The 27621-nt window shown below is 45.7% G+C and overlaps 1 protein-coding gene across 1 annotated transcript in view; it reads right to left on the reverse strand.

Annotated features, from left to right (window-relative positions):
- Nucleotides 1–8059: 8059 nt before the first annotated feature.
- GRIN2B (glutamate ionotropic receptor NMDA type subunit 2B) overlaps nucleotides 8060–27621 on the reverse strand; it is a 203962-nt gene continuing 184400 nt past the window's right edge. Inside the window, exons 10-13 of the mRNA XM_075153102.1 lie at nucleotides 16134–16294; nucleotides 13835–14022; nucleotides 11826–12064; nucleotides 8060–9967 (exon numbers count right to left, since the gene is read on the reverse strand). Of these exons, the coding sequence (XP_075009203.1) occupies nucleotides 8060–9967; nucleotides 11826–12064; nucleotides 13835–14022; nucleotides 16134–16294 (2496 nt within the window). The remainder of the gene's footprint in view (nucleotides 9968–11825; nucleotides 12065–13834; nucleotides 14023–16133; nucleotides 16295–27621) is intronic.

The following is a 27621-nucleotide window of genomic DNA, read 5'->3' on the forward strand; positions in this document are numbered from 1 at the left end:
AGAGACCATGGCACATGGCAACACACAGGCACACATGGAGAGGCCCACTGGCCCGTTCTCAGACTGTGACCAGCAGACCCAGGTGTCTTCAGGGATAAGTAGCCAGTGCCATGGCTGTGGAGGACAGTGGGTTGATGGACGTTCATTAAGGAACAATGCAAGTTGTCCAAAAGTGAAGGAGGGAGGTGTCTTGGCATCTGCCTAGAGCCCCTACCAGTTTTGCATTGGCTCCGTTTCTGTTCATTCACCACATCACACCCTGTCACTCTCCTCCCTTACTGACATGACACTGGACCACAAACCCTAGGGAGCTAGTGCCAAGCACCAGCTTATATTGACTTGTCAGACAGAAAGGGACCAAATACTACCAGACATTCACTCTTAGGTTTGCAACACAGCAGAACATCACAGAGGCGTTTACAAGCCAATGGCCTCTAGGCAATAAAGGAAGGTAGCCCTGTGCTTCTAAAAGATAGCATGCTTCTCTCCAGCAGCCTTGCTTTATACACATAGAGTAAAAGCAAAGAAACTCTACTGACCCTGATGTGGGTCAACCCGGAGTGCATAAAAACTGTCTCTGCCCATGCTCTAAATTCACCAGTCAGCCATCAAGGATGGAAATGATGTTCTTTCTCTTGGCTTTCTCAGAAAAGATAATTTCGCTTCTTCCTTGCACTGGCTAATTTGCTAGACTGATCATTTCTTGTTTCTTGAGTGGGCAAGAGCAGAACACCACCTCAGTGAAAGTGACAGAGAAGTCAAAAATAGTTACCAAATATAATCTTCTAAAAATCTGGTCAGGGCTAGAATTTTCCAGGAGAGGAGAAGTAGAGGCCTGCCCTTCACTCATCTTCTGCACAGCATTGCACAGTCTGATGAAGACAACAGAGCAACAAGACAGTAATAAGAGGAGCAGAGCGGGCAAACAGCCAGCATAAGTCATTCTGAGGGAAGAGGCGTAGAGATGAAATTGAAGAATCAGTGTGAGTAAGATGAGAAATAAGTAGATAAGAGGCCAGGGAGTAAACTGTGGCAGTAAACTGCTGGAGAGATCAAAACACCTGAAAATGAGGTTCTGCTTAGAGGAAGGACAGAGAGGGTCTGAAGGAGAGGAAGCAAAGGGGACAACAATGGCACAGAGGGTCCGAGACCATGTCGCCTCCCCTCCCATTGGTACTAGGAAGGCCACAAAAAGAGGGAGATGGAAGAGTTGGTCAGGAGATGAAGGCCCAGAGAGAGATCCCTGTAATCCACAGTAACAAATGTACTCTGCTGATGTCCCAGGGAGAAGACAATGGGGACCACGGAAGAGAAAGTAATCAAAGGGCAAAGCACATAGAGAAGGAAACAGCCCTGTGCCTCACACAAACAGTCCCTAGCAATCAACACGGCTTTTATTACAGGAAATTATTGACACCCTCTGCTACCCACCACCCCTCACCGATCCCAGACCTCCCCTGTTTGGGGACCCTTTCTTGGCACACACATATAACATCCAGATAAACTTTCCGAACCAGCAAAAGCAACCACTGAAACAACTTCAAACACCACAGACCAATAAAACCACAATTTAGAAGTTAACTTTCCCAACCCCCCCCATGCCATTATTTAATAAGGAAATACTGTACAGATATAAAACCCACCCTTTTCCCAACCTGAATATAATTGCTTGAGTTAGTTTCTGTACATATATACACACATATTTACATAGTAATGCTGCAGTCAAGAAAGCAGATGATGTAAAAGTCACAAAGTGAATACATAAATTAAATAACTACCAGCAGAACATTAGGAAAGGTCACGTTGTTCCTACTTGGCAAAAACGCACTGTGGGACAGAGTCATTAAGCGTACTGCAATGTACCGTGCGTGTGTCTGTGTGCGTGTGTGTGCGTGCGCGTGTACAGGCACGCAAGCCTCACAGCTTCCTGCTGTGTCGGGTTTGCTCATGTGTGTTTCACTTCCCCAGTATGTCTCGTATGTGTGCGCGTGCCCAGAGGAACCCCTGTCCCACAGTGTGGAATTTTTTTCTGACCTGTTGGAGTATATACCGGTGCTTGCTGTGAACCTTTAACGGCAGGAGGCCAGCTGGTTAAGAGATCTGTAACTACGAACACATCACAGAGATCCTCCTTTACCTCAGCACCCAGGGGACTGTACCCTTGGCATCGGCAGACATGAGTCCTGCTCTCTGCGATACGGTTTCACTGCCTTTTTTCTATACACAAACAGATTCATGCTGTGTCAGTTTTGTTGTCAGCAATGACAGAAGGGTGCCAGAATTCACTCAAATGGCATGGCTAGGAGAGGAATTTGGGGATGCTCAAGAGATGAAGAAAGAACTCAAAGCCAATTGCAAAGTGTTTTTTCTTGTTGCCGTTGTTGCCGTTCTAATGGCAGACACCCAGGTCTATCTGCAGTCAGCCCCAGGGAGGTCCGGAGAGCCCGTGATGAAGATGAAGCAATAGTATTCATATTGCCAGTGAGACAGTCAGCGCCCCAGTTTGCCTTTGAGGGGGGAGGAGGGAGGGAGCCACAGGGAAGTGTAGGTGGGTGAATGCAGCGAGGGTCTATGGCTTGGAAATCTATTTGGCTGCAAATTGAAAATAAGCCCTTGTGGGGACAACAATCAGGTCCCACTAGTTTCTATCTCAATGTGCCCTGCAGCATCCAGCAGCATGGTAGGTGTGTTCCAGGTGGACACGCCAGGTGTGTTCAGCAGCAGGGAAGCACTTATGGGAAAGAGTGGGTGCAGATGGGGATCGTGGCTTGGAGTCCGTCCCCATTTGTTGCCAGCAATCCAGTTCCTTTCTCACACACGGCTCCCAGGGGCTCCTGTGGTAAGCCAGGCATATGCCATGGAGAGGCAGCATAATTGGACCCTACACTTTGCCCGCTTGGATTGAGCAGGAAAGGTGAAGTGTAATTCCTTAGAGCGATGGTGCAGAGTCAGCACAGAGTCCCTTCATCAACACTCCTCATCTTTATCCCCTCCCCTTTTTCTTTTCTTTTTGGCAACCGAAAATACGTGGGGAAGTGCAACCTCCCACCCTTCTCCACGGGAAGGCTCATCAAAGGTTGCTTGACTGGAGTGGAGGATGTGTGAAAGGCCTAAGTCTGATCATTGGCTGTGTTCCCAGGCTTGCTTCCATCTGTTGATAAGCAATGGAGGTGGGAGGATATGCCACATTTGATAGAAAGCTCTAAAGCAAAGACTTGCCTATAAAGATCCCTGAGGTATCTCTGATCACTCTAACCTGTCACCACCCTCCTATTCATTCTCTGTCTTCCCCCCTCTCTTTTGCTGGCAATGTTGCTGTGAGAAACAACCCTGATTTGAAGGTACAAAGGGGCTTTATTCAAGATGGATGCTAGTGTCTTCTTGGAGTGAGGAGCTCAACGCCAGCATGCATTGCCGAAGAAGTCAGAAGCAAAGAGGCCCATGCTGGCAACTCTTAACTCCTCCACCAAATCCTTCAGGACATCACAAAGGAACCTTCCTCCCCCCATGCACTGGAAATCGAAAAATCAATTCCCTACAGGCAAAGTTCATACTTGCATATTGCTGAGCATTCTGAACCCACTGGGGTTCTCGCCTGGAGAGTTCTGACGACACGTGCTGGATTTCAGAGAGAACGGGATGGTTTTTTGCTGAGGAGGTGGGGCCGGTGTGCTTCATTGTCTCAACTGACAACAAGTCCTGACTGCAGCTTTTCTTTCCTACTTATGATGTGACATGGCAAGTTCTGACATTGCCCTCACTGGGAGGCGTGATGGGAGACAGAGAACTATTATACCAGCCTGTGTTGTGTTGCGCTACAGTAAAAAGCTGTAGCTTTTTGGTGTGAATACTCCAAGAAGGTTTATGATGTGGAGATCCACAGCTGCAAGTTCTACCTGCTAGCTGCTTTCCACTGTGCATGGCACATTTTCTGATATTTTTTGAATATTTCCTCTGTCTCCTTCATACACATCCTCCTTCAGCTGAGTACACACACTCCAGTACCACTTCAGAAGAACATGGCTCATGAAAATACCTCTCAGAGAGCCATGCCTGGGGCTAGAGCGAGGAGGCAAATGTCAGAAACATTGCCAAAGGCGCCTAATCTTTCCTGGGAGGCTGGCTCTGCAAATATACAGTAGAGGTCACCAAACTGTAGAGGACGCAATGGTTTTTGCTCAGTATTCGTATGTGCAGAAACCTTCGGAGAAGGGAAATTTTCCCAGCCACTGCCCCAGAAAATACTGGTGTTTCTACAGGAGAGAGAGAGAAACGGCAAGGGAGGGGATGTGGAGTTTTGTCAGGCTCTGGTATGAAATCTCATTCTTTTCTGGACAGGTAATAAACAGCACATGGGTGGTTTTCTAGTATAGACAACACCTGCTGCTAGTATTACCTGATAGATTCGCTTGAATACTTAGAATGAAAATACACCAAATCTAAAATTCTAAATATATAATCAGAGTTTAATAACATCATTGATTTATTTTCTGGATTATGAATTACACCCTCCCCCCTCCCACCCCCTCCCCTTCATCTCTGTCCCAAAACTTGTTGACCTGTCAGAACTAAAATAAACAAAGCAACCAGAAAAGATCGCTTATAGAAGAAAGGATTAACCTGATGGACACGTGGCCTAATCTATTATGGGAGAAGGTAAAATACCAGGTTCTTGTGGTTAGACCAGTGGTTCAGTCCAGAATTTCCAGTTCTTCTTTTCTGGTTGCCCTAGAGCATTCATTTGAGTGGTTTGTGGCACAGTTAATATTTGCAGAGCACTCGGAGTGTTAACAGTGCTACAACAGTATCAACACTAGATAATGATTTTGGCAAACTATCATTTGCCGATCAGTGGAACAAGGGACAGACCAGTTCGGAGAAAATACGAACCAACTTTCACCCCGGAACACAAAAATCAGAACCTTTAAGAAGAGATTTGAAAAAAGTTCCATTAACTTCTTTTTGGTTTGTTTTCGGCTTAATTTCCCTGCAGAGCCACCCTCCAGGTTTCCTCGTTCCAGGTGGGGAGGGACGGAAAAGTACTGAGATAACCACCAAAGAGATTAGCTGCCCTTGCCAGCTGTCAAGCTCCCCCCCAAGCCCTTAGGAAATACCAGAAATTATCACGAGCTTTCCCAGGTCCAAGATTTCTAAACCAAAGTAGCATTGGAGAAGTCTCTTAATGTCAAAGTGATGGTCCAACCTGAGCAGCCAACTTGATGGTTCACCCCACCACTATCAAGACAGCGTAGTGCCTTGAGGCCCAAACTCCACAGAGAGATGCTGGTACAGAGAGTTTATATGCAAAAAGGAATTGGGGGTGTTCCCATCAATGAAACCCTGCTGGCAAGGCTTGAAGTGACGTTCCGGCGTCTTCCATTCATGAAGATAAAGGTGACAGGGCGATACGGGGGGCCTCAGGGGAACACAACACACATGGGTTTCTCTCTCTCTCTCTCTCTCTTTCCTCATTCATACGGCCTCGACCCGCGTAAACCGCTTCCAAAAACGCAGCCTGAAAAGTCGTAGAAAACAAACAGAACGGAAACAAACTTCCCCTCCCTCCCACCCCACGACCTGAATATTCACGAGAAGAGAAACACCAATTTATACAAAAACGCAATAAAAAAGAAATATTTACAAATGAAAGGAACGCCTTCTCGGTGGCCGCTGTCAGAGGCGTCTGACAAGCTGCCGTGTGTTCTGGATTGCAGATCGCTCTGTTAATTTGTTTGGTTTCTTTTTTTTTTTTTCTTTTCCTTTTTGTCCTTGTAATGAGAGAAGAGGGAAAGAATAAGAAGTTCCCTTACAAAGACTCTCCCCCTCTTCCCCCTTTAATTTCCTCAGTGAAATATAAGAAAATATTCCCCTCACCAACCCTGCCCACCCTCTCCTCACACTCTTTGACTTTACAGGCAAATCCCACCCTCCTCCCGCCCCAGCTTTAAAAAACAAATAAAATAAATAGATAAATAAATAAAAGGCCTTCTGTTGGCTTAGAAAGAGAAAGATAAGATAAAATCAACCAGGGTGCGGTGAGGAATGTGAGAGAGGTGGCTTTCAGCTCCAAGAAATGTGGCTCATAAAGACGGGGCTACCATCTCCTTTCAGAGTCAGTCCCCAGCAGTGTCCCCATGCCCTCAGCACAGGGCTCTCTCAACCCTTCCCCTGGTGAGCCACGGTCATCGAGACACTGGGACAGACCCAGGATAAGCAGGAGAGACTTTGCCATATCTCTCAGGATGGGAGAGGTTGGCCCACACCTTCACCTCAGGAGAAAGAAGACATATGAAAGGGGAGTTCAGCTTCTCACTCCTACCATGCTCCCTTTCCTTTAGTTTAACTTGCATCTAAAATGATACAATGGAAAGAAAAAACCACTCTTATCGATACTAGGTGCACCAGGAAAGCTGTCACTACAACTGCAGGGATAGGAAACCCTAGGCTATTCCAGCTTTGCACCTGTGCTAGTATCTCTCTCTCTCACACACAGAGGCACACATACATGTACACACGCATCTCAGCCTTGCACATCTTGTCTTCAGCCCTCAGCACAAGTTTCTGTGCTCTCTGGCATTTATTCAAGCACACCCCTTCCCAGGAAGACAAGCCGTGTACTTCCCCTGTACATTCAATAGTAAATATACATATGTATTTCCCATTGGTGCTCACACCCTCCTCCCATTTCCACCTGTGCAAGGAGGAAACAGTCCACCAACACCACCGCCACCACACACACCCTTTCATGGCATTTTTTTTCCCTCTCCAGCACCATGCCAGCATTGGCAGAGGGCACCCTATTCTTTTTGTTCCAACCTGCTGGCCAAGGGTAGGGAGGACAGAAGGATGAAAACCCTTTTTTCCCTGCCCTCCTCGCTGAAAGGACATGCCAAAACAGGCTTGGTGTACCCTGAAGTGACAGTGACAAAACTCCCCACCTTTCCCTACTCTTTAGCTCTGTTCCACTGTATTTGTTATCCAGACACCTTGTAGGATCGTGGGTTTATTTTGCTTTCTCCACAGACATTTCAAGTATAAAGTTATCGTATATACTCGCGTATAGGCTAACCCATACTATACACTGCTCCCACCCTTGAAGTATGTCACAACTAGTGAGCAATCCACAGCTAACGAACCAACCCTGCGCCCCTTTCCCCAAACTCCTCTCATTTCAGTGCAAACCAGCATCCTCTGTCAGAGATCCTAGCAGCCTCCCTGACTCCAGAGTTGCTTTCCCAAACTCAGACCCCACTTCCTTTCCATCTCTGCCATTGGTCTGCCACAGATTCAACAGCTGTAATAGCCATAGTGAAACCACTAGCCAGACCTGCAGACAAGCCTTCTCTCCCCCCCCACATCCCCCAGCAGACAATTCAAAATTTTAGCATAAAATTTCTCAGCATATACGCAAATATATATATATATTTCAGCCCTAAACCCCCATAGTCTTCACAAAATAATGTAACGAGAACCTCAGTATAGCTAACATATAAGTGCATCATCAAGTTAGTCGTGTTATTCCCCCTTCACTTTCTCCACGTCTTCAAACGCTACTCTTTTCTAGGCAGTTTTAGGAAGAGTTGCCTGAGCAAGCATATTTTCCTGCATGTCCATTACACTGCTTCTGCTGTCTCCTCCCGCCACACACACACGTGTGTGTGCACATGCCTTGCTCTGCCGGGAGCCAGCAAAAGTGAAACGCTAGACTCACTGCCGCTCCCCCTCAGCCCACCCCTTCCCTGCCTTTTTCTCCGCATCCTGAAATCACGAGCAAGGATATCCAACTCCGACGTCACTGTAAAGTGCAATGGCCAGGAATGGAGGAGAATGGGAGGAGCGAGAACATGGAAAAAGAGATAAAAGGGGAGGGTTGGGAAAGAGGAGGAGGAAGAGGGGAAACCAAAGAGGTGGCACTTGTCACCAGTGCTGCACTACTCAGAACTCCAGTATCCCACAAACTAAGGACGACCCAGGAGAGTAGCCGATGGGATTGATCCCACCCCACCCTCCCATGCTCCACGTACACCCCCAGTCCCTCCCCGCGCTATTCCCCTCTCACTCAAACGTCAGACTCAATACTGGAGAGTTTCTCATAAACATGCCCGTTGCTGGAGCCATTGAAAGCCCTGGGGTTTTTGTTGTTAGGCACACAGGGGTTGGACTGGTTCCCTATACAGATGTCCTTCTGGAAACGGGCTGGCACAGCCCCATGAAGGGCTGAGACCACCGGCTTGTTGGTGGTGACGATGGCTCGGAAGTCTGGCCTGGCTTTGGGCCCTCCTGCCACCACAGGCTGCCTGAAGAAATAAGATTTGCTGCCGTGGAGCAAGCATTGGTCATCCCCAAAAGTGGGGATGAAAGGGTTTTGGGTGACCCGGTCGGGGTAGAGCGACTTGCTGAGCATGTAGCCCCCGCTGCTGCCGGGGTTGTTGTGGTGGTGGTAGCTGGTGGCGGGCACTGAGGACTTGTTGTTGGCAAAGGTGGTCTCACTGGCTGGCATCTCAAACATGTGGGCGTAGGGGCTCCCCTCCAAAAAGCGGCCCTTGTCCTTGAGGCTGACGCTGCGGGGAGCCAGGGCCGAGTCATCCTTCTGCAGGTCCACAAAGGTGTCATAGGAGTGCTGCCGGCGGAGCTTGTTGCGGTTCTTCTTCTGCACCTTGGAGGCAGAATTGGAAGGGCTCTGAGGATATTTGGAGGAGGAGGTGGCACTGGTGGCCACGGGCACAGGGGCAGGCGGCTGGTCCAGCTCTTGGAGCGAGTTGTCCTCACTGATGTCGTACAGGTTGCCCGCTTTCTTGCAGGCCTCGCAGCGGATGCAGGCCTGGCGGGTGGAGTTCTGCCCCACCACCGATGGCGTGTAGTTGTGCACCTTAGAAGGGCAACCGCGGCAGAAATTAGCCCCGGGCCGGTCCTCCCAGTCTAGGTTGGTCAGGTTCTTCTCCCACGGCGCCGGAACTCCGCTCACAACACCATGCTTGTGCTCGTTGCCTCCGCCGAACTCTCCCGAGCCATGCTTGTGGTGGGCCCTGTTGGTACAGGATCCACCCCCTCCTCCTCCCGTGTCGCGCTTAAACTCATCTCCCCGCTCTTTGTAGATATCCGTCAGGTCCACGTGTTCCCAGTGCGGCGAGTTCTCCTTAGCCCGAAACTGGTCCAGGTAGAAATCCCGTAGTCCTTCCTTGTCCCTGAAGTAACGCTTGTGGTCAGGCGAGCGGGGCGGGCGCCGGCGGTAGGCCAGCTCTATCTCGTCAAACTCCCGCCGGGACTTGGCAGAGGCCGGGCGCTTCTTCAGGCTGTCCTTGTACTGCTGCTTCCGCCGCTTGGCCGCATTGCCCTCGATGTTGCCATAGGTGACTGTGTGAGTGGAAATGTCAGAGACGTCCGAGCGGATCAGGTCGTCGTGGGCCCCGCTGCCCCCATAGCGGTCACTCTTGAAGGAGAACTTGCCGTAAAGGTCACCCAGCTGGCTGTGCTTGGCAGGGGGTAACCCCAGGTCCAAGGGCTTCTTCCCGATGGACCGTGACTGGGCATTGAAAGGAGGGTTGTCACAGTCGTAGAGCCCGTCGATGGAGCTGGTGCTGCCAATGCTGTGGGGGCGGTGGTGATGGTGGTAGTGGTCCTGATACACATTGCTGTCCTTCAGCTGGAGGTTGCCAAAGGTCCTTTCCACCTCACTAATATAGTCACTAAAGAGGTTCTCCTCACAGGGGGGGTTGTTGTAGGACTTGCAGTCTGAGTGGGTGAAGCTGCGGCGGTGCTCGGAGATATCGTAGACCGATGATTCGCGGCGGATAAAGTCCAGGGCACTCTGCGGTGAGCCATTGACCCCTGACAGGTTGGCCATGTTCTTGGCTGTCCGAAGCAGGCGGAGGATGTTGGAATGGGTGTTGTTCATAGTCGCCGTGGGGGAGTTCATTGCTGACTGGCGTTCCTCAATGGCCACGCCATGGATGCAGCTGTAGATACCCTGAAATGAGAGAAAGCAGGAAGGTGAGTGGTCCTGCAAAGAACACACAAAAGGGGACCTGGATTGGGAAGCATCCTGTGCAGCAACAGCATGTTCCTGTAGGACAGCAATGCCTGTCAGCCTTCTATCATGAAGGACAATCAAATCAAATGAAATCAGACCTGCTCTACCAACCCTTGCTGTTCTGTCTCTCTTTCTTGCCCCTCACATTTTTTCCTTCCCCTCCATTCTTCTTCCTCTGTTTTGCTTTATGTCATACCTGTAGGGTGCAGGAATACCTGCTTGCAACTGTAAGAGTTACTCAAATCTAGTAGGTGTAATACAGAATTGCAAATGGGGAAAATAATATCCTTGGGAACAAAAGCATCAAGACAAATAATTATGTGTGGATGAGAGGAAGTCTGTTTTGGCCCTTGAAATTCATCTGGACATCAGTGAATCAACGAGACAGGAGCTATCTTAAAAAGGGAACAACTTCATTTGTCATAAACTTAGCTACATTAATCACCAGTACAAATTAGAAAAGGAAACAGAGAAAGAGCAGGACTGCCGAATAGGTATTTAGGTCTTTTGCATCTGGTTGAGTGGGGTACAATAGAATTTTTAATTGCATTCTGTTAAATTTAACACTGATAACAGACTCCAAATTGACATCCCTGAAAGCAAAAGTCCTCTATTCAACCTCAAATCAGATAGCAGATGTGCCTGATTCCTCCACATTCCCCACTAGCTCATTTCATCCATGACACAGACTGCTTGCAAGGGCTACCTACCCCTAGGAGCAGAAGGAAAGGGGCTCATTTATTCCCTGGTCTGCCAAATGGTGGCTGCTGATTAATGTAAATTGTGAAATGGACACCATCACATCATGTTACCATGGTTTCTCAGCAGCTAGCAGATGATTAACACTTTTCAGACTTTTCACCAACCTGGCCCAGGTCTAACAGATAACCCCAGAATGAAAGAATCCGTACTTAGCTAAGGATCACCAAACACAATCCCCCATCTCATCTCCAGACTAAACCTGGTTAGAAGCTAACAATATAGAAGACAGACTGTGCCCCTGCATTCAAAAGGCTTTGTCATTTCTCCTCAACAATATGTTATGTAGCAATTATATACTCCTTGCACAATCAAAGTTAATTGTTACGTCGGACACTGAGTTCAAAAATGCTGAGATTTGACCTCACTTCAGAAAGGATCAGGAGAAGGGACCAGTGGCTTGAAAGAAGAAAAAAACACTCCAAATGGGACACTGCTAGCTACACTAATAGCAGAAAGATGACTCAGAAATGACTAGAATCTGCTTTAAATGGAAATATTATACCCTAAGGCAGATTTGCATAAAGCAATTGCTAAGTTCATGTGGTCATCCTCTCTGAAAGGATTTCTGCATGAGTTAGGGCATGGCTTTTGGTTAGGGACTGCTTACTGTCCATGATAGCACACTTCTAGTTAACATAAGGTCAGCTGAACAGCTGTAATATAGAGGACAATGAAAAACTCCTGAATTTCTAATCATGTTATCCACCATTACTTGACTTACTGTCCCCAAATTTGGCCTCCTCACAACTCACTTTGGAGGAGCAGTTACAGTTAACTTCTCTTTATACTGCATTTTCATTTCCGTGTGAAATTTCCATTTCCACGACCATAATCCAGCAGAGACCAGAGATGTCACAGAAAAACATTAGATGCTCTTGCAACATTAACAATGAAAAGATGCCGGCCTTTATCCTGCAGACCACCATTCTATGCCACCTGTGTGTTAGACAGTCTGGGTGGATTTCCCCATCTCCAGTACCTAGGACTGTCTGACTAAATCCTCTGTTCCTCCTCGCTAGCTAATGACACTCACCCTGCTGATGGAGAAGACCACACCAGGCTTGCCAGAACAGACGCCCATGAAGCAGTGGCGGAATTGCCAGTAGAAGAGATGCTCACAGATGAAAGTGATCAGACTGAGGGCCATGGCTGCTCCCAGCATGTAGAAGACACCTGCCATGTTATCTATATCCAGCTGGCTGCTCATAACCTCATTCTTCTCATTGTGACAAATGCCAGTGAGCCACAGCGCTTCCAGTTCCTCCATCTCACCTAGAAAGACAGAGAGAAGGAAAGAAACAGGTTAGCCAGCCCTGCAATGACTAAAAAGCTCAAGCTGGGGCAGACTGAAAGCAAGAAGCTGATCTAAGGTCATTTCCAGTGGCCATGCTCTTTTTCCACTTCTATTACGACCATGAAATATCTTGACTGCCCTTCTGATAGGAGCAGGTGCAATTTGTCACAGGGAAGGCAACAGGATTTTTCCACAGGCAGATATTAGCCACAAAAAGCTGTACCACAGGACACAGCTATCCCATTTGCCAAATGTCTACGGTGACATCCTGAAAAAGTTATCCACCAGATGACTGAAGACCTGGCCTCACAAACTTCCACTTTCATATTAGGTCAATGAAGGGAAAAATCAGTGACTGATACTGGTAGACAAAAATGAGTCACTTCTGAATGAAAACATTGTACGTTTCCAGCTCAAAGTTCAAAATGTTGATTTTTTTAAATCAAAATGTCTGATTTTGAATTTGTTTCCATCATATCCATAACTCATTAAAATTAGGTGCAATGTTCCCAAAAATATTTGTGCATTTTTACCTGTTTTTCTTCCCTTCAATTTTGTCCAAATTCAACACTTCCAAGACCTTTGACCGATCAAAGATATTACTAATTTGTATCAGCTAGGAACAAATGTTCTGTAGTCTAATTTCATACCCCACTTACTCCCATTATGGTACTTTTATGAGGAGGGAGAGAGAGATAAACACTCACACACACACACATACTGAGACATTCAGAAACAAACCAATTTTACAGGTTGGCAATTCTCTTCATGCTGTTAGGAAAGTAAGTTTTTCACATTTTCAACCTCCAGTCCAGTGACAGGGGGAAAAAAATCCACATATTTATGTGGTGCCATAGCACAGTCTTTAAAGCTTTATGGAGAACTTGCATCTTTTTCTGAAATAATACATATTAGCCTGTTCAGGAGACAGAACACTCAATCCGTCAGGTGGCCAATTTTCTGCTGAAGTATATCAGAGCTATGTTCTTTCCATATTTATTATACCATATGTTATTTTCAGATTTCAGAAAAAAATATACTTATAAATAAAATAACCTGTGAATTTTATTTATTTAAAAAAGGACACAGCAAGATGTAATATGGAACAGAAAGAGAAAGCCAGGAAATATTTTCTAAGAAGGACTTCCTTATCCCACGAATAATTTTTTTTTAATAATAGCAATTCCTCTGTAAAGGATGAGATGAACTAGGTAACTGTAATGTTCTGATTAAAAACTCACTCCAAAATATGCTTCTGAGTCTCAAGTCCTTCCTCGTTTTTTTTTTGAAGTTTTGGAAAATCTGAGTTAACTCTTTCATCCAGAAATATTTATCCTTTAATTTTGTAAACTCTGTATGGCTTGATCCTGTCTAGAACTATAAAGCATGGGATGACCACAGAAAGCCCAGTATAATTAGTGAGTTTAGTCATGCCAAAACCTCAAAGGCAGTGAAAAGCTCACAACAGAAACCTTGTTTTTACAAGACATTCTTCACACAAGACATTTTTCAAACACATATCCGAGCTGGTTCTATGAAACCTTTAGTGCTTTTGACATTGCTTTTGATGATACTCCTACCCTGCATCAACATCATAAAACAAGTGACATCCTCACATTTTTGGTGTAATGCCTCTAACAAACCCTTGTTAATAATTGCCTGTTCTCAACTCAGATCTGAAGCACCAGAACATGCAAAACTTGGTATTTCTTAGGAAAATTCCAACTCCTCTTTTTCTTGTCACTTACCATCTCCAAAAAGCTGCAGAATGGCGAGATCAACCTGGCGCTTCCAGCCTGAGTCCTTCTGGATGGCAATGCCATAGCCGGTGGAGGCAAATACTTTCCCACTCCCAATTGTCACCAGCTTGCAGCCTTCATCTCTGCCAGCCATGTAGTTTAGCACTGCTGCATCATAAATGAAAGCATCCAACTTCCTGCACAGGTGGAAGAAACGAGGGATAAAGTACAGAAAAGATAGAGTCTGTATGAGTTCAAAGGTGTTCTCAGGTAATTAAGGCAGAAACGAACCTCCTTCAGATAGACTACAATAGGTTGCATCTTTACCTTCCTCAGAGTTAACTAAAATCTGAGCCTAGAACCTGTTTATAGGTGGAGCAAGATTATAAATGAGGACTGTCTATTTCTTTCTGACTCTTTGATAATCATCATGTCTGATCTGAAAGAAAATTTGGAATACAAAATACTGCAAGATAAAGATGAATGAAGAGCAAGTCAAGGGGATCTAAAGTCCTAAGAATAGCTTATATTTCTGTACTGCCTTTCATCTCAAAGGAACCTAAAATGCTTTATAAAATTTATCAATATTAGATAGCAAAGTAGGGGTTGGAGTAAGGAAAAGATTACCTCCAATTCAAACTGCTGGCACGACTTAGCTGGGCAAAATGTAATTTTTTCAAATGAAATATAGTCAGTACATCATGTTTAAGTCCTCAGTTACTGTGAAAAGCACTACTGGATCTTTACCAATATCAAGTGGCCACGATAGCAGCTTTATGGTTTACCATGCCGAGTGGCTCTTTGCTATTCAAAGTGCTTAGCTGAAAACCACAAGAAAAATTCTGTTTCAACACAGAGAAATCCCCATTATGGGCTGGGATGGGTAGACAGCACAACAGACTGATGAAAGTCTTCCTCTCACTGCAACAAATTGATTTGGGTGTGGGGGGCAGTCTCACGGGGCTGCATCTTCCACATAACCAAAGACAGCCAATGAGTAAATCCTCCCACTAGATCTGAAATGAAGCACTTTCCGATAAAAGACCAAAGTCCTTCCACCTTGCACATTCTCACACCCACGCTATCTTTTCAATCCACCTCCTGCACATATATTTCCAGTATGGTGATTATCTCAGTTCAAGAGCATATCTGTGGGGAAGTCTGTCCAAGGGTGGATATGAAGCCAGGATGACATCTACCGCAAGTGATGAGCTCTATTTCATCCATATATTTCCAGGACAGAGCATATTTATTTCCTGGATGATGACTATCCTGGCTAATGTACCTTCCCCGGATGGCATCCAACAATGGTACAATCATTTATAATGGGCTGTGTGCCTCTGAATCTGGCAAACAGGTTTAGGAATATTCAGTCAATCTAGTAATTAAATTGGCTGAACATCTTCATTCGTGCTTTGGAATGAACTTTCTCATAAGAGTGCAACACGAGTGTAAGCAAGAATGTTTTTTTTCACTGGGGGGGGCTCTGACAACCAAAATGGTCGGCTCTGGGAGGAGGTCTGTAATTATAAAGGACAAGGGGTTGTAAAATGGGATTTTAAGTTAGCTCCTTTACAGATTCACTGCTATTAAAATAGGATGAGCTGTTCAAACATACTTTTTGCTAATGATTTTTCCCACATTTCCCAAATTACCCAAGGAAATGCTCCCATTTTATATACTTTCTTATTATTCAAACAACATTTTGTTCAGCCCTTGATACTAAAATATTCCAGAGAGAAGGGCTACTTCCAAACTATTTGCTTCAAGCACACCTTCCACTACACTATATTAGCTAGTGATACACTGGGGGGGGATTAGTCTGACAAGGATTGTTTCAGCTTCCTGATTAACATAATCTTTTATACACAGAAGGAGGGAAAACAAAGGAATTTCCGGATGACAATATAAATGTTCTGAAAAAAACTTTGTCCACAGAGGCCTGTGAGCTTTTCCTTTGTGTGCATAAGGACCCATCAGCATGGAATATCTTGAGGAAGCAAGGTCTTCGGGACTAATGTACACAAGGCTAACATACACAAGGGTACAGAAAACCCTCTTTTTTTTTTTTTTTCAAATAGTCTTATAAACACAGCAAAACCAGACGTTCTTACACAGATGTCAATAGAAAAACCTGGCTAAAAGAACCACAAAATTATTCTTCTGTGTTGTGTGTGGTCTTGCTATGCTTTTAACCATAGAATGATAATGGAGGCTCATTTTCCAAATGCCACAAAAAAATTTCCAGACAAGCATGCAAGGAAGTCAGGTTTCTGTGGTGAGTAAGCATGGAAGAAGAAAGCCTCACCCAGTCTTCAGCGAGAACAGTGCATCATCCACCCCCCTCTGATTGAATTTCACCATGTAGCTGTGCATTTCAGGGTAGTTGTTGCGAATGTTCCTTTCTGTGCTGCCATTGGGAACCGTCCCGAAGCGGAAAGGGGGCGAAAAGTCATTGGGCTTCTGGAACTGGAGAGACAGAAAAAGAATATTTCTCACAACCTTTCAGCAAGGACCAGTCATCTGAACGGGAGAACACACTCTCCTTGGAAGGTAGTTCTGATTTTATTTTACTATCAGGCGGAAAACATTATTGAGATGATACTGTATTTCGCTGTTTTCAAACACAAACATCTCCTATTAGTGTCTAAGAACCAAGAAGTGAATCTGAGCAACCTGGTCTTTTTGTCTACTCTGGATTAAGTGCATAAAATAGCCAGTGTTCAATGATTAGAAGGAGGTTAGATAAAAGGAAAAAGGAAAGGGAAAAGGCAACAGCAGCTTTAGAACACAGTCAAGGAAAGATTTTCAATAAAATCTATGTGCATTTTATCCACAAAGTGTCATTTATTTTCTAAGTATCTTTTTCAGCTCTGTGGTTGCCTTTGCACTTCCTGATTCTGACTGAAGTAGAAAAGCAATTAATGAGGAGAGATGCCTTTCAGAACACCTCACACCCACTTCACCAAACGAATGATCAGCTTTCAAACTTTTGGGCAAGTGTCCCAAGTGAAATGCTATTAGTGGTTGCTAGTCACTAGTAACATTTGATGCCCAGAACAGAGCTGGCAGAATACTCCAGACCTTTTGCTGCTCCCAAGAAATACATTCATCATAACATTCCCCTACGGCTGCAAGGCTGTGAGATTTTATATGCCACTTGCTTAACTCAAGTCATAATCAATGCTCTCTGGGGTTTTATGAGCAGTAAAATTTAGACTGTCAATTATCAAGACTGCTTAAAACCCCTAGAACCAGCAGACGGGAAGGAGTACAGAATTGTAAGCCGGGAACTGACTAAGCAGTAAAGAAAAAGATGCAAAGTAGGTTAGATGGAAGGAAGCCCCCTCCTCTCTTGATATATCAAGCAGTAGCTTGCCTGGTGCTAATTCTTAACTCCCAACTGTGACTGTATATTTGGATGATCCTGAGAAGCATGCTAAGAACATGCTGACAGTCAGACCAAACCCATTTAACAGCAACAGTTCACCCGGTACATGAATATATGCAGTCATGTACTGCCACCTTCTATAGTGGAAATGTGGCTACAGTCTATAGCTATAGCTTAAAAAACACGCAGATGAACCTTGTTCTTGAGTTCTGCTCAAAGCCAGTTTGGAACCTGGTCAACTCAGCTGAGGAGGCCAAAGCCACTAAAGCAGTGTCTCTCATTCACAACATCTCAGCAATAAGGCCAACCAGGAGCTGTGTCTGTGGGTAGGTGAACGCACCGTTCACATCACCTGTTTCTGTGTACCAGTCAACTCATCTGGCTGTGCAAGGAATCATCTCTCGAGTTTGGATGGCGAGATGGGCTCGCTTGTATGTGCACACGTAGTGTGTGAGAGAGAACACATGTCCTATTGCTTTAAGCCAATAGAAAACATCAGGGCTGTTTTTTGAAACACAGGTTGGCACATCACCAAAAAAAAGAGGTTTCACATAGCGTAAAACAGGCAGTAAGGTGGCTCTTAGAACCTTGTCATACCCCCTAGGGATGAAGACAAGCTCATAGCTCTCAAAACCTGTAATGAAAGCAAACTTTGATGGGAGAAAAATCACTGCAGCGTGCTAAAATTATTCTTTTTTACCAAGCTGATTATAGCAGCAGCTTAGGGCACCCATCACAAGAAGGGCATTGCCATACCAGGCGCATAGGAACACAGTCTCTCCCCTGACGTGCTAAAACAGTAGTTTGCAAAGTGGGCAGCTTGCTTCCCCAGAGGCTGCAGAACTCAGCCTAGAGGGAAGATGGGCACCCCCCATCCCCACAGAGCCCTCCAACAGAGTAAAGTCAGCAGGGCAAGCAGCAGGCAGGCCCAACCAACATTGGTGTGACCTCAGCTTCCGCATGCCCTTTGGAGGGGCAGCAGCTTTGAGAGCCTCCGTCTGGGCCCAAAGAGTGTTAAGAGAAAAAGATGCCCCATCCAATGTCCATTTTATACCTCCATCCTCCATTCCCAGTGATACAATCTCCAGTTTTTTCTGCTTCCAACACTGAGTCTATGAACTGGAGTAAGAAGGATTATAGAGTCAGGCAGGGCTGTGATAAGGGAAACGATCCCACCTCTGAACTATCTTTTGTCCCCACTGTGTTCCAGGGCCCGCCTTAGCAGCCAGAGGTGAAAGGCTCCATATTCAATTTTTAACCTCCTGGGCAATCAGTAAATAAATAAAAACATTCCTCTTGAAGGAAATTACTGGTTTTGGCAACTGGAAAAGCATGCTTCTAGAGAAGGAAGCCAGGCTGATGGCTTCTACAAAACCACATACTGTGTATTCACTCACCATCCCTTACTCCCTGCTCATTCCTCAATCAGAACAGATCTGCAAATGGATATTATTCTCCACACACTGACACGCACACACACTTCAACCACAGCCTAGTGGACAATGAGACAGGAAACAGTCTGAAAAGATCCATGAGACCCACACCAGAGATCTTTAGTAGGTGGGCACAGCTTAGTCCAGGGATGGAGGGATCTCCAAAAAGCTCTCCAGAGCCAAAAACTCCTGCACCTTTCTGAGCTCACTTCTGCCCCACACAGCTCCTCATACTGAAGGAGCAAGAAGATGTACAAGCCTTCCCAGAAAACATATGGGACAGATGGGGAAGGAGCATGTCCTCTCCTGGCAACACGGTGGAAGAACTTGTGTGGAGGATCTGGAGAAGATCCATAAGGAGGAAAGTTAATTGACACTGTTGTCAAAGAGTTCAGTAAGGAAAGCCACTTGTTTGGCTTCTCCCAAGGGCTGGGAGAGTGGGCCTGGATCAGAAGTGTCAGCCCCAGGGAAGAAGGGCACTTTGGCAGGCTGGTCTAGAAGGAGTCTGAGAGACATGAGACAGGAGCTGAGACACAATGCAGGGGCCATTACATGGAGGCAGCCTGTGCAGAGGTAATCTCAATGCCTCAGAAAATATCAACAAAGGAATTAACCACAGATATTGACAGAAAGGGTCAGAATTTAGGTTAATGAGAGAGCTCTCCCATCATTTCATGTAAATGTTTCTCCTGCCAGAGCCCTAAGTCACAACTACTCTACCCCAGGCATCTGCAAAGAGGAGCCCTGTGAGGCTCTGGCAAAAAAATGTGGTGATAACAGGGGAGGGGAAGAAACCACACCGGCTGCTGAGCAAACCCAGCTGCAGAGTCACAGGGAATGGCAAACAGGGCCGTACAGGGTCCGCACTTGTAGGAGCCCCCCCTCACACTTCCCTACAGCAGGAGCCCTGTCCCACTGCCCAGCTCTACCTACCTCGAGGGGTAACTGCCTGGGAGGGAACTCGCAGGGCTCGGCTGCAGCCCTGCACCCAAGGAGCCCTGGGCAGAGGCGTACCCCACCCGCAGCCTCCCGCTCGCTCATCACGTGGCCTCCGTCGTGAGATGCTCCCCTCTGTACCCAAGGTGATGTGACACGCTCTCGCCCATGAGAGAAATCCCTTACGGAGCTGGCTTCACATCAAATGTGGGGGGGAAGTGGATGCTGGAGATGGGGGTGGGAAGCAGACACCACGCGTGCCTGAAGGGCTGGGGTGGCTTTGGGACATGAGACGCCTGTGTTCAGAGCCCAGCAGCTGCCCGCCTCTTCAACCCCTCACTCCACAAATTGAAATCAAGAAGCATTAAGTCCAAATCAGACCACGGCTTTGGGAAAGCAACCTCTCGGAGTCAGAGAGCAGAAATCTTCCTGCTCTGGAGAGCGATAAACACACAGGCTGGGGGCTATTAGCACATTCAGAGTGGAGAGCCCCTTTCCTGCTCCCCCCCGCAACTCGCCATGAGAGCTGTCGGCAGCAGCAGCGAGAGCGGGTTTAAGTGACTTGTCTGGCAGAGCTGTTTCATTAGCAATTTGGAGCCGTGCCGTGCAGAAAGCAGCATTGTTCTCAGATGTTCGAATATCAATCTGCATAATGAAACAGGTGATAGGAGCTCTTCCCATTCAGGCAGCCGTGATTGGAGGGGATTCAGGGATGAGGGGAAAGGGTTATGTCTAATTGGCCACAATTAATTTAATGAGAATTTTTTTTTCAATATATTGTCTATCACCAAATGTTTCCTACAGAAAAGCGCATCTGCACTTATTTATCTGCCTGATGTAGGCCCTGTTTACACTGTAAAGTGTTTGCCAATAGCATTGAAAGCAGTTTCCTAAACTCAACAAGCTCTCACAACAAAAAGGCTCTTTTTTATCAGTCGATCTACTTTTACATTGCTTTAAAAAAAAAATAATCCCTTGCTAGATGACATAATGAGCGGGCAATACTTGGTGTGAGTGTGTGTGCGTGTACACGTGTAGTGCCTTACCCTTACACAGCTTCTCTGGGAGGGCTCTTGTCACTTTAAGTCCCAGACCCTCAGTTTAAATTTTCTACCACAGGAAGCTCCACAACTCTGACCCACCAAAATAAGGTCCCTGGGTTCAGCTCCTCTGTAAGCTGCAAGTCCAAAAGAGCTTGAGCCCATGTTAGATGTTCTGGGTTCAGTTAACTTGCCCAAGTGTTAAGTGCCAAGCTGAGACACCCCAGGGAATTTCACCCTGGGAGCAGGTCTCTCATAGCTCCTGTGTCAGATTTGCCAGCCACCTAAGGGTATTTTGGATACTCTGGTGCACCTAAATTGCCTCTAAACCACTACATTTGCACAACTGAATCTAGCTACTGTACCATTTGGCCCAGTAGCTTCTTCCACCAAAAGTACAGGGAGCCAGCTACTGGGGGTAGCAGACAGCCCAAAGTGCCCACCACTCTCTTGAACTTGCCCATCAGGGCATCAGTCACAACCTTTTGTGCAGGCACCTATAAGCAGCACTCTGCTTGCTCTTTTGGCAGCTGTACAACCAGCAGATATCTGTTGTGGCACAGGCCAAATAACTCTAAAAAAGATGGCATTTATTAGTGAGCTGCAACGTAAGATTTAGTGACATCAGGTTAGAAAAGCAAAGTCCATGCCTGAGTGCATAATTTTAGCACAACCTCTCTGCATTGCCCAAACATCTCTGATTGTCGCCTCTTGCTCTGGTTCAGCTGCATGTCACTGCAGTCAGCTTGCACCTTTCTTCATTGCCTGAAAATCCAGTCAGGCTGCACAGGAGCTTCATCCAGAACTTGCTAAAAATTAAAGGGTGGGTCAGTGGTTTTCAGGTCTAACTCCGAGGTAGCTCTATGCCTACCCTTAAGTCTTGATAGACTAAGTATGTCCACAGCACTATGTCTTGCCCTAGCTGCCTTGCTTCTGTATCCTCTGTTTCAGCCAGGAAATTAACTCCTTCACAGCTAATGGGTGACTCTCAAAAAGAGGAGGCTTGTCCTTTTCATACCCCCAAAATATGTCATTTTTGTCCCCCAAGCTGTACCATGAACAATGCCACAGAATCACAAACCTGGATCTGGCCCTGAGAAGACGTCTGCTCTGTCCCTCTCTCTCTGATGGGTCTCTCCTAGACATCACCGTTCCTGACAGCTCTTCATTCAGCCTGCTGTGGAAGATGGCTGGTTCTGGAGGCTCTCTCATTCCCTGGACAACCTATGCCAGGGCTTTACTATTAGAAAGTTCTTCCAAGTGTCTGAACTAAAGCCTTCCTGCTGCAATCCAACTGCAATATTTTCTGTTATCTTCACCATGGACAGGTAAATCAGAATAGTCTCTTCTTCTCTGAAGGTGCATTTTATGTTTTTGAAGACCATTGAGCTATTTCTTCTCCATGTTCTTGCATTGGGGCTAAAGAGCCCAGTTTCCTCAGTCTTTCTTTGCAAGCTATATTACCTAGACCTCCAAACATTCTTGGTGCTGTCCTTTGGCTGTATCCAGTAGGTCTTTCCTTGACTTGCCTTTGGTTGGTGGACATGCTCTCCACCTCCACTGTACCAAGAACAATCTGATCAGGACCCCAAGATGCTGAGAGAACATTACACTAAAAAAGCTCACAGCAAGACAATAGAAGCATTGCTAGTGAGAGTTAATGCTCATTATTACTCACCTCAGTGCCTCTCTATGTTATATCCTTTTCCCTCTGTCCTTTAGTCTTTTCATCTGCAGCTTGCAAGTTCTTCAAAGCTGTAACTGTCCTGATTTGCATTCAGATGATGACCAGTTTGTTTCTGGAATGTCGATCATCACTGCCAGCACCATTTTCAGGGCTTTTACAGTATTTTTTGCTTTATCCAGCTTGATCACGCACATAGGCACATCCATACAACTGTGCCCCATCACCTGTCCTGGTAGAGGAGGTGCTCTACAGATTCCCAGCATGGAGCCTGCTCTATTGGTATGTCGGTGCAGGGCACTTTTACATTGCTGCAACACCATCCCAGCTAGAAGTGTGCCAGCCCAACAGCGTAGGGAGAAAATCATACTGCAAACCTAACTCATAGCACTGGTACAATACTCTGTGAGGAGAGCAGACTAAAGAGACTGTGCTGCTCATTCCTTTATTACTCATGAATCTCTTGTGAACACTTCTCAAGCTTCATTCCTAAAGCATCCCTCTCCCCTCTGCACAGTCACTTAGCTTTGACATTACAGACATTTTTTACTCCCAAGGTGGAACTCACAGCCGTTTCCAAGTGACTACAAGTTTTCAGATCCTCCTTTTACCCTAGCTCTGATTTCCTCTCTTCTTCTGCATTCCCTCACAAATATCACCCTCCACCTCCTCAGCAGCGGCTGGAACTCCTCACAGCTCAGAATCCAGTCACCACATCAACTCTTCCTGATTGTTGGGCCCAGTCACAGAAATCAGCCCTAAGATTGCAGTGGCAAAAACCCAGTTTCTTGTCTTCACCAGTCAAACAATACATGCCTTGATTTATAAACAAACAAACAAACAAAAAGGAACGAAGAGCATCAAATTCAATACAAGTCAGTTTTGGGAGGGCATAAAAATACCTTGTGCTCCCTCAGACTTTGACTTTGTGGTTTATCTTATTATTCAATACCCGGTGATGTTTCAAATTCTCTGGTCTTGCTTTGCATAATGCTTTCACCCCTGAATTCCTCTAGATAAGTCTGAGAAAGGAGTTATCAGTTAGTGCAGCTGACTGCAGAGAAGTTGGCAAAGAATTAGATTAAAGTCACTTTTAAAGGAAGATGTAGGGTGTGTGAGACCCACAAACAAGAAGAAAAATATCTCTGAATATCTGGTGGTGAAACAGGGACACATGTGGGTTAGGGAAGGGAACAGGGCAACCTAGGGACAATGCAGAGGTGAGGCAGGGCAGGTGAAAGCAAAAGAAAGGAGTTCAAATATAGCAACTTTAAAAATAGTTGCCCTTGTAAAATAACTGAGATGAAAGCAGAGATCCAATTGGTGGAAGAAGCCGCCATCACATGCAGTTATTGCCAGAGCAATGCACACAGTAGGATTGTGCAGCCTCTTTGCAAGCTGAATTGCTACGTGCAGATCTGCTCTGTGCTGCTTCTGCATAGAGCAAAGACTGCAAACCTTGGGCGGCGCAGCGTCGCCCCAAACAGATGGCATTTCAGGGGTCCCACATCTTCCACAGCCAGACCTACATGTGCATGCTGGGACCACACTGCCTTTCTGCTGACTCAGGCATTATGCATACGCCAGGCCTGTGGGCCACTCCAGGATCACATGTGGACAGAGTTCACCCACCACCACAAACCAGGTGTCTTATGGGTCTGCCAAGTGTGTGAATATTATGCAGACTCTGTGCAGCTTCTCCACCCAAAAGCTAACACAAAGGCTTTAAAACTTGCTCAGGACATGTTTGGCAGGCTATCGGCTTCAAGTCAGTCACACTGTTAGGTGTCCCTCAAGGTTGACTAGAGAACATCATCTGTAGTGGCATTGCTGAGCTTCACCAGTCAGAGACAAAAGCTCCTTGTACAGCCCTAATATTAGTAGTTGTGGTAGCAGATGAGCACAGTCATATCTCTTGCAATTAAGTGGGCTATGGGATCTTAGCTACAGTACACTTAACTTTCGCTTGCATGCATGTAGAGGATAGAGGTCATCTGTTTATCCCAGCATCAAATCATGCCATGTATTCCATCTTTGGAAGTCAGCTTCCTTGGAAACTAAACACAATGGCAACTAAACCTATTGAATAATCTCAGGCAAGCACAAAACAGAAATTAGTGAGGGCTGGTTAGTACACTCATGTTAATATCATTAGAAGTGTAGATGTTCATCTAGAGGGAGAAAATTAACTGACGAAAAAGACCTTGAGAGGAGAGGTGACAGCTAAGTACAGAGGAGTTCGAAATCTGCTTTGTTTGCACATGAGACAGCTGGTTAACAAATTATGAAACACACTGAGAAATTTAGGGGATGCAGTTTGGTGGGGGAGCAATTCCATTTTTCATCCATTTTCACTAAGAAATGCAAATCAGAGCCTCCTATCTTCTGAGCACTAGTAGTAGCCAACCTGCTTCAGCACCTTGTATGTGGGTACCAACCACTGGGCAGTAGGGTAAAACCCTGCACAAGTCTGGCAAAGCTCCCAAAGACTTCACTGGGGCCAGAATTCTCATCCAAGTAATTAGAAAAGCCTAGTCATCACATTACTGCAATTTCTTAAGCACTTCTGTAGGCAGGGAAGCAAAGCAAAAAGCAGGGCACTCGAGGCAGGGCAGCTGGGGCATCCCAGCACCATCCCAGAGGTGGGAGATAATGCCTGCTTAGCCTTCTGCAGAAAGCTGCCTCCCATCTGCAAGTGGACGACAGCAGAGGACTGAAAGCCGTATCACTCCCTTGTGAGTCCTGGGGCACTGGAGCAGGTACACCTGAAGCAAGCAAGCCTGCCGGGCCACCAAGACTCAGGGGAAGTTTGACCTTGAATAGCCAAAGGCCTGGGAGAAGCAGGGCTCCTTTCCACCAGGTGAAGTAAAAATGCCTGGGAAGATACAATCTGCCAAATATTTAACAAGTATATGTATGTACATATAACTTCAAATGTCACGGTCGCTAGCCATAAGCAATGAAAGGGCGAGGTGGGGGGGGCTGTTGTATTTTTTTTTAATCCTGTAGGTCTCATCCTCCCATCCCCTCCCCACCAGCAATTCAGCCCTGATCATTCAGATGAAGGAGGCCAGCTCTCATCTCTCAGGCTGCCAAATCCTGGTGGCAGGGCCATTGTCTTTTATTTGACTGCAGAGTGCCAAGTACATTTATGGCACCGTATAAATAATAAATAAAAATATTCATTGCTTCCCTCTCCACTGACTTATACTGACATGAGAAGCAGGACAATCTTTTGCTCCTCCCCTTCCTCCCCCCCTTACGTAACTCTCCGAAAACAGCTTTTTCCAGCTTGCCAAACAATTAGCACAGAAGCAACCAAATTTGCCCAGAGTCTCCAAAGCGTTAGCTCCAAGAGCCGGTCAAAAGGAAGAGCCAGTGGTGGCTGAGGCCTGGGAAAGGCCAGGACGGCATGGCAGGGGGAATGCAAAAGCTGCAAGCTAAGGACCATGCCGCGGCCCCACCACCGACATCCCTCATCCAGCGACTCCCACCCATGCCGCCAGCAAAGCCCAAGGGGTTGCGTTTCTGCCTTTCCAGCAAGGATGAATTAAGCCTACGGTCTGTCTCTGAGTATCCCCTTCCCTTGTATCTTACCTGCTTAAGTTCCCAACTAAACTGCATTTTAACTGGCACTAATCCTGAAGAGTCCCATTACAAGTTTTTACTGCCATTAAATCCCTCCAGATCAACAGAAAAGAGAGAATCCTGAGAGACTGAGTCAAGGCTAAAGCATATCGCAGCCTCCTTGCCGCTCTGCGCTATGCAGCGCTGAGCTTAAAAAAAAAGGGAGAATGACAAAGAAAGTAGGACTGAAGCGGGGGGAGAAAAAGCATGCTTGAAAACCCACTGACTTCAAACATTTATAGCCTTAAAACTACTGAATCACTTTTTAGCATACAGGCATAGAGGTTTGTTCCAAGGATCTCAGAAAGCATAACAATCGTGCCAATCCAAACAGTGCAGAATGTCTAAATCTATGATAAATGTACCCATCTACAACTGTAAAAAATTATCTGAGATCATATTTATGTACACAATAAATGTAAGTCACCAGTTAGAAAGATCTATTACTAACATACGATACGCTGTAGCTATTTTAATAGCTATTTATTAATATGAAGACTTTAGCATAATATGTAATTACACAGATATACACTGCACTATATAGTATTTGTAAATAGTTCATACTATAATAACTGATGATTTACAAAGAGGTGCAGAGAAATCATCAGATTTTAAGGCATAAAATTTCAGACTATCAGAGCTCTGAGTTTTCTACACTTCACTGTGAACCAATGTTTGTTATATTAAGCACTAGTCGGTACCACTAACGTTATATATAAAGGCCATATTTAAGTAAAAGACTGAACACAGTTCAACTTCCTTTACAGGAAGAACCACTGTGGAAAGAAATTCAACTCTACCCTATCACGTGAGATTTGGGGGTTTGAGGTCTTCCTCATTTTTTTTGGCTTTTCGTCAAGTAAGGTGCATCGGACTGTACGCATTTTCAAAAAGGTTCTGATTTATCACAAGAGGACAGAGTTGGAAGTGGCACGGTCCTAGTTTTGCCTAGCTAACTCATATCTCCACACAGGTCTCCTGGCAATAAAAATCATACTGCTGTTGAAAGGACTGCATATTTTGTGCTTTTGGACACCGCCACATAAAACTTCCTTTGTATCGTGCAGAAACGTGTGAAAGTACCACAAATGTCTGTTGATAGTAAATGCGCAATTACGTGGAAGATTTGTACTGCCTCCAAGCCACCCGGTTAGACAATCTTCCCCTTACTGACCTTACAAGACTGACCCCCACTTTTGGTCCCCTTGGAAAATTCCTAGCTGACAGATATACTGCTCTGCGTTTTTCCTAGACTTCTCCAGAACAGGTATTTGTCGTACAAAAGCTGCAAGCTCAGGAAAGCATTTAACTTCAATCATGTGAATAATAGCCCATTGACTTTAATGTTGCCACTCATGAGCACAAAGTTAAGCGCATGCTTAAGTGTTCTGCATATCTGGGATCCTTGTATAATTCAGATTTAATGTGCCGCAGAGTACAATGTGGAAAATAATTCATTTTTCAGTTTCATGGCCAAGCATCTATTACTGCAGAAATACAGCAGATCCTTTTTTGCAGGTTTTTCAGCAAGACTTTTCCTTTGTATCAACCTGAAATGTTTCATTTACCTCAGAATAACGTGTGTTGTTTTGTCTTCCAATTATCTCCTCCTGTTCCTTTCCTTTGTTACAGGAAAAAAAATGTTTATTTTCCTTTTTTTTTTTAAATAAGTCAATTTTATGAGT

This window comes from Calonectris borealis, chromosome 1, assembly GCF_964195595.1.
Source record: "Calonectris borealis chromosome 1, bCalBor7.hap1.2, whole genome shotgun sequence".
In the NCBI taxonomy this organism is placed as follows: domain Eukaryota; kingdom Metazoa; phylum Chordata; class Aves; order Procellariiformes; family Procellariidae; genus Calonectris; species Calonectris borealis.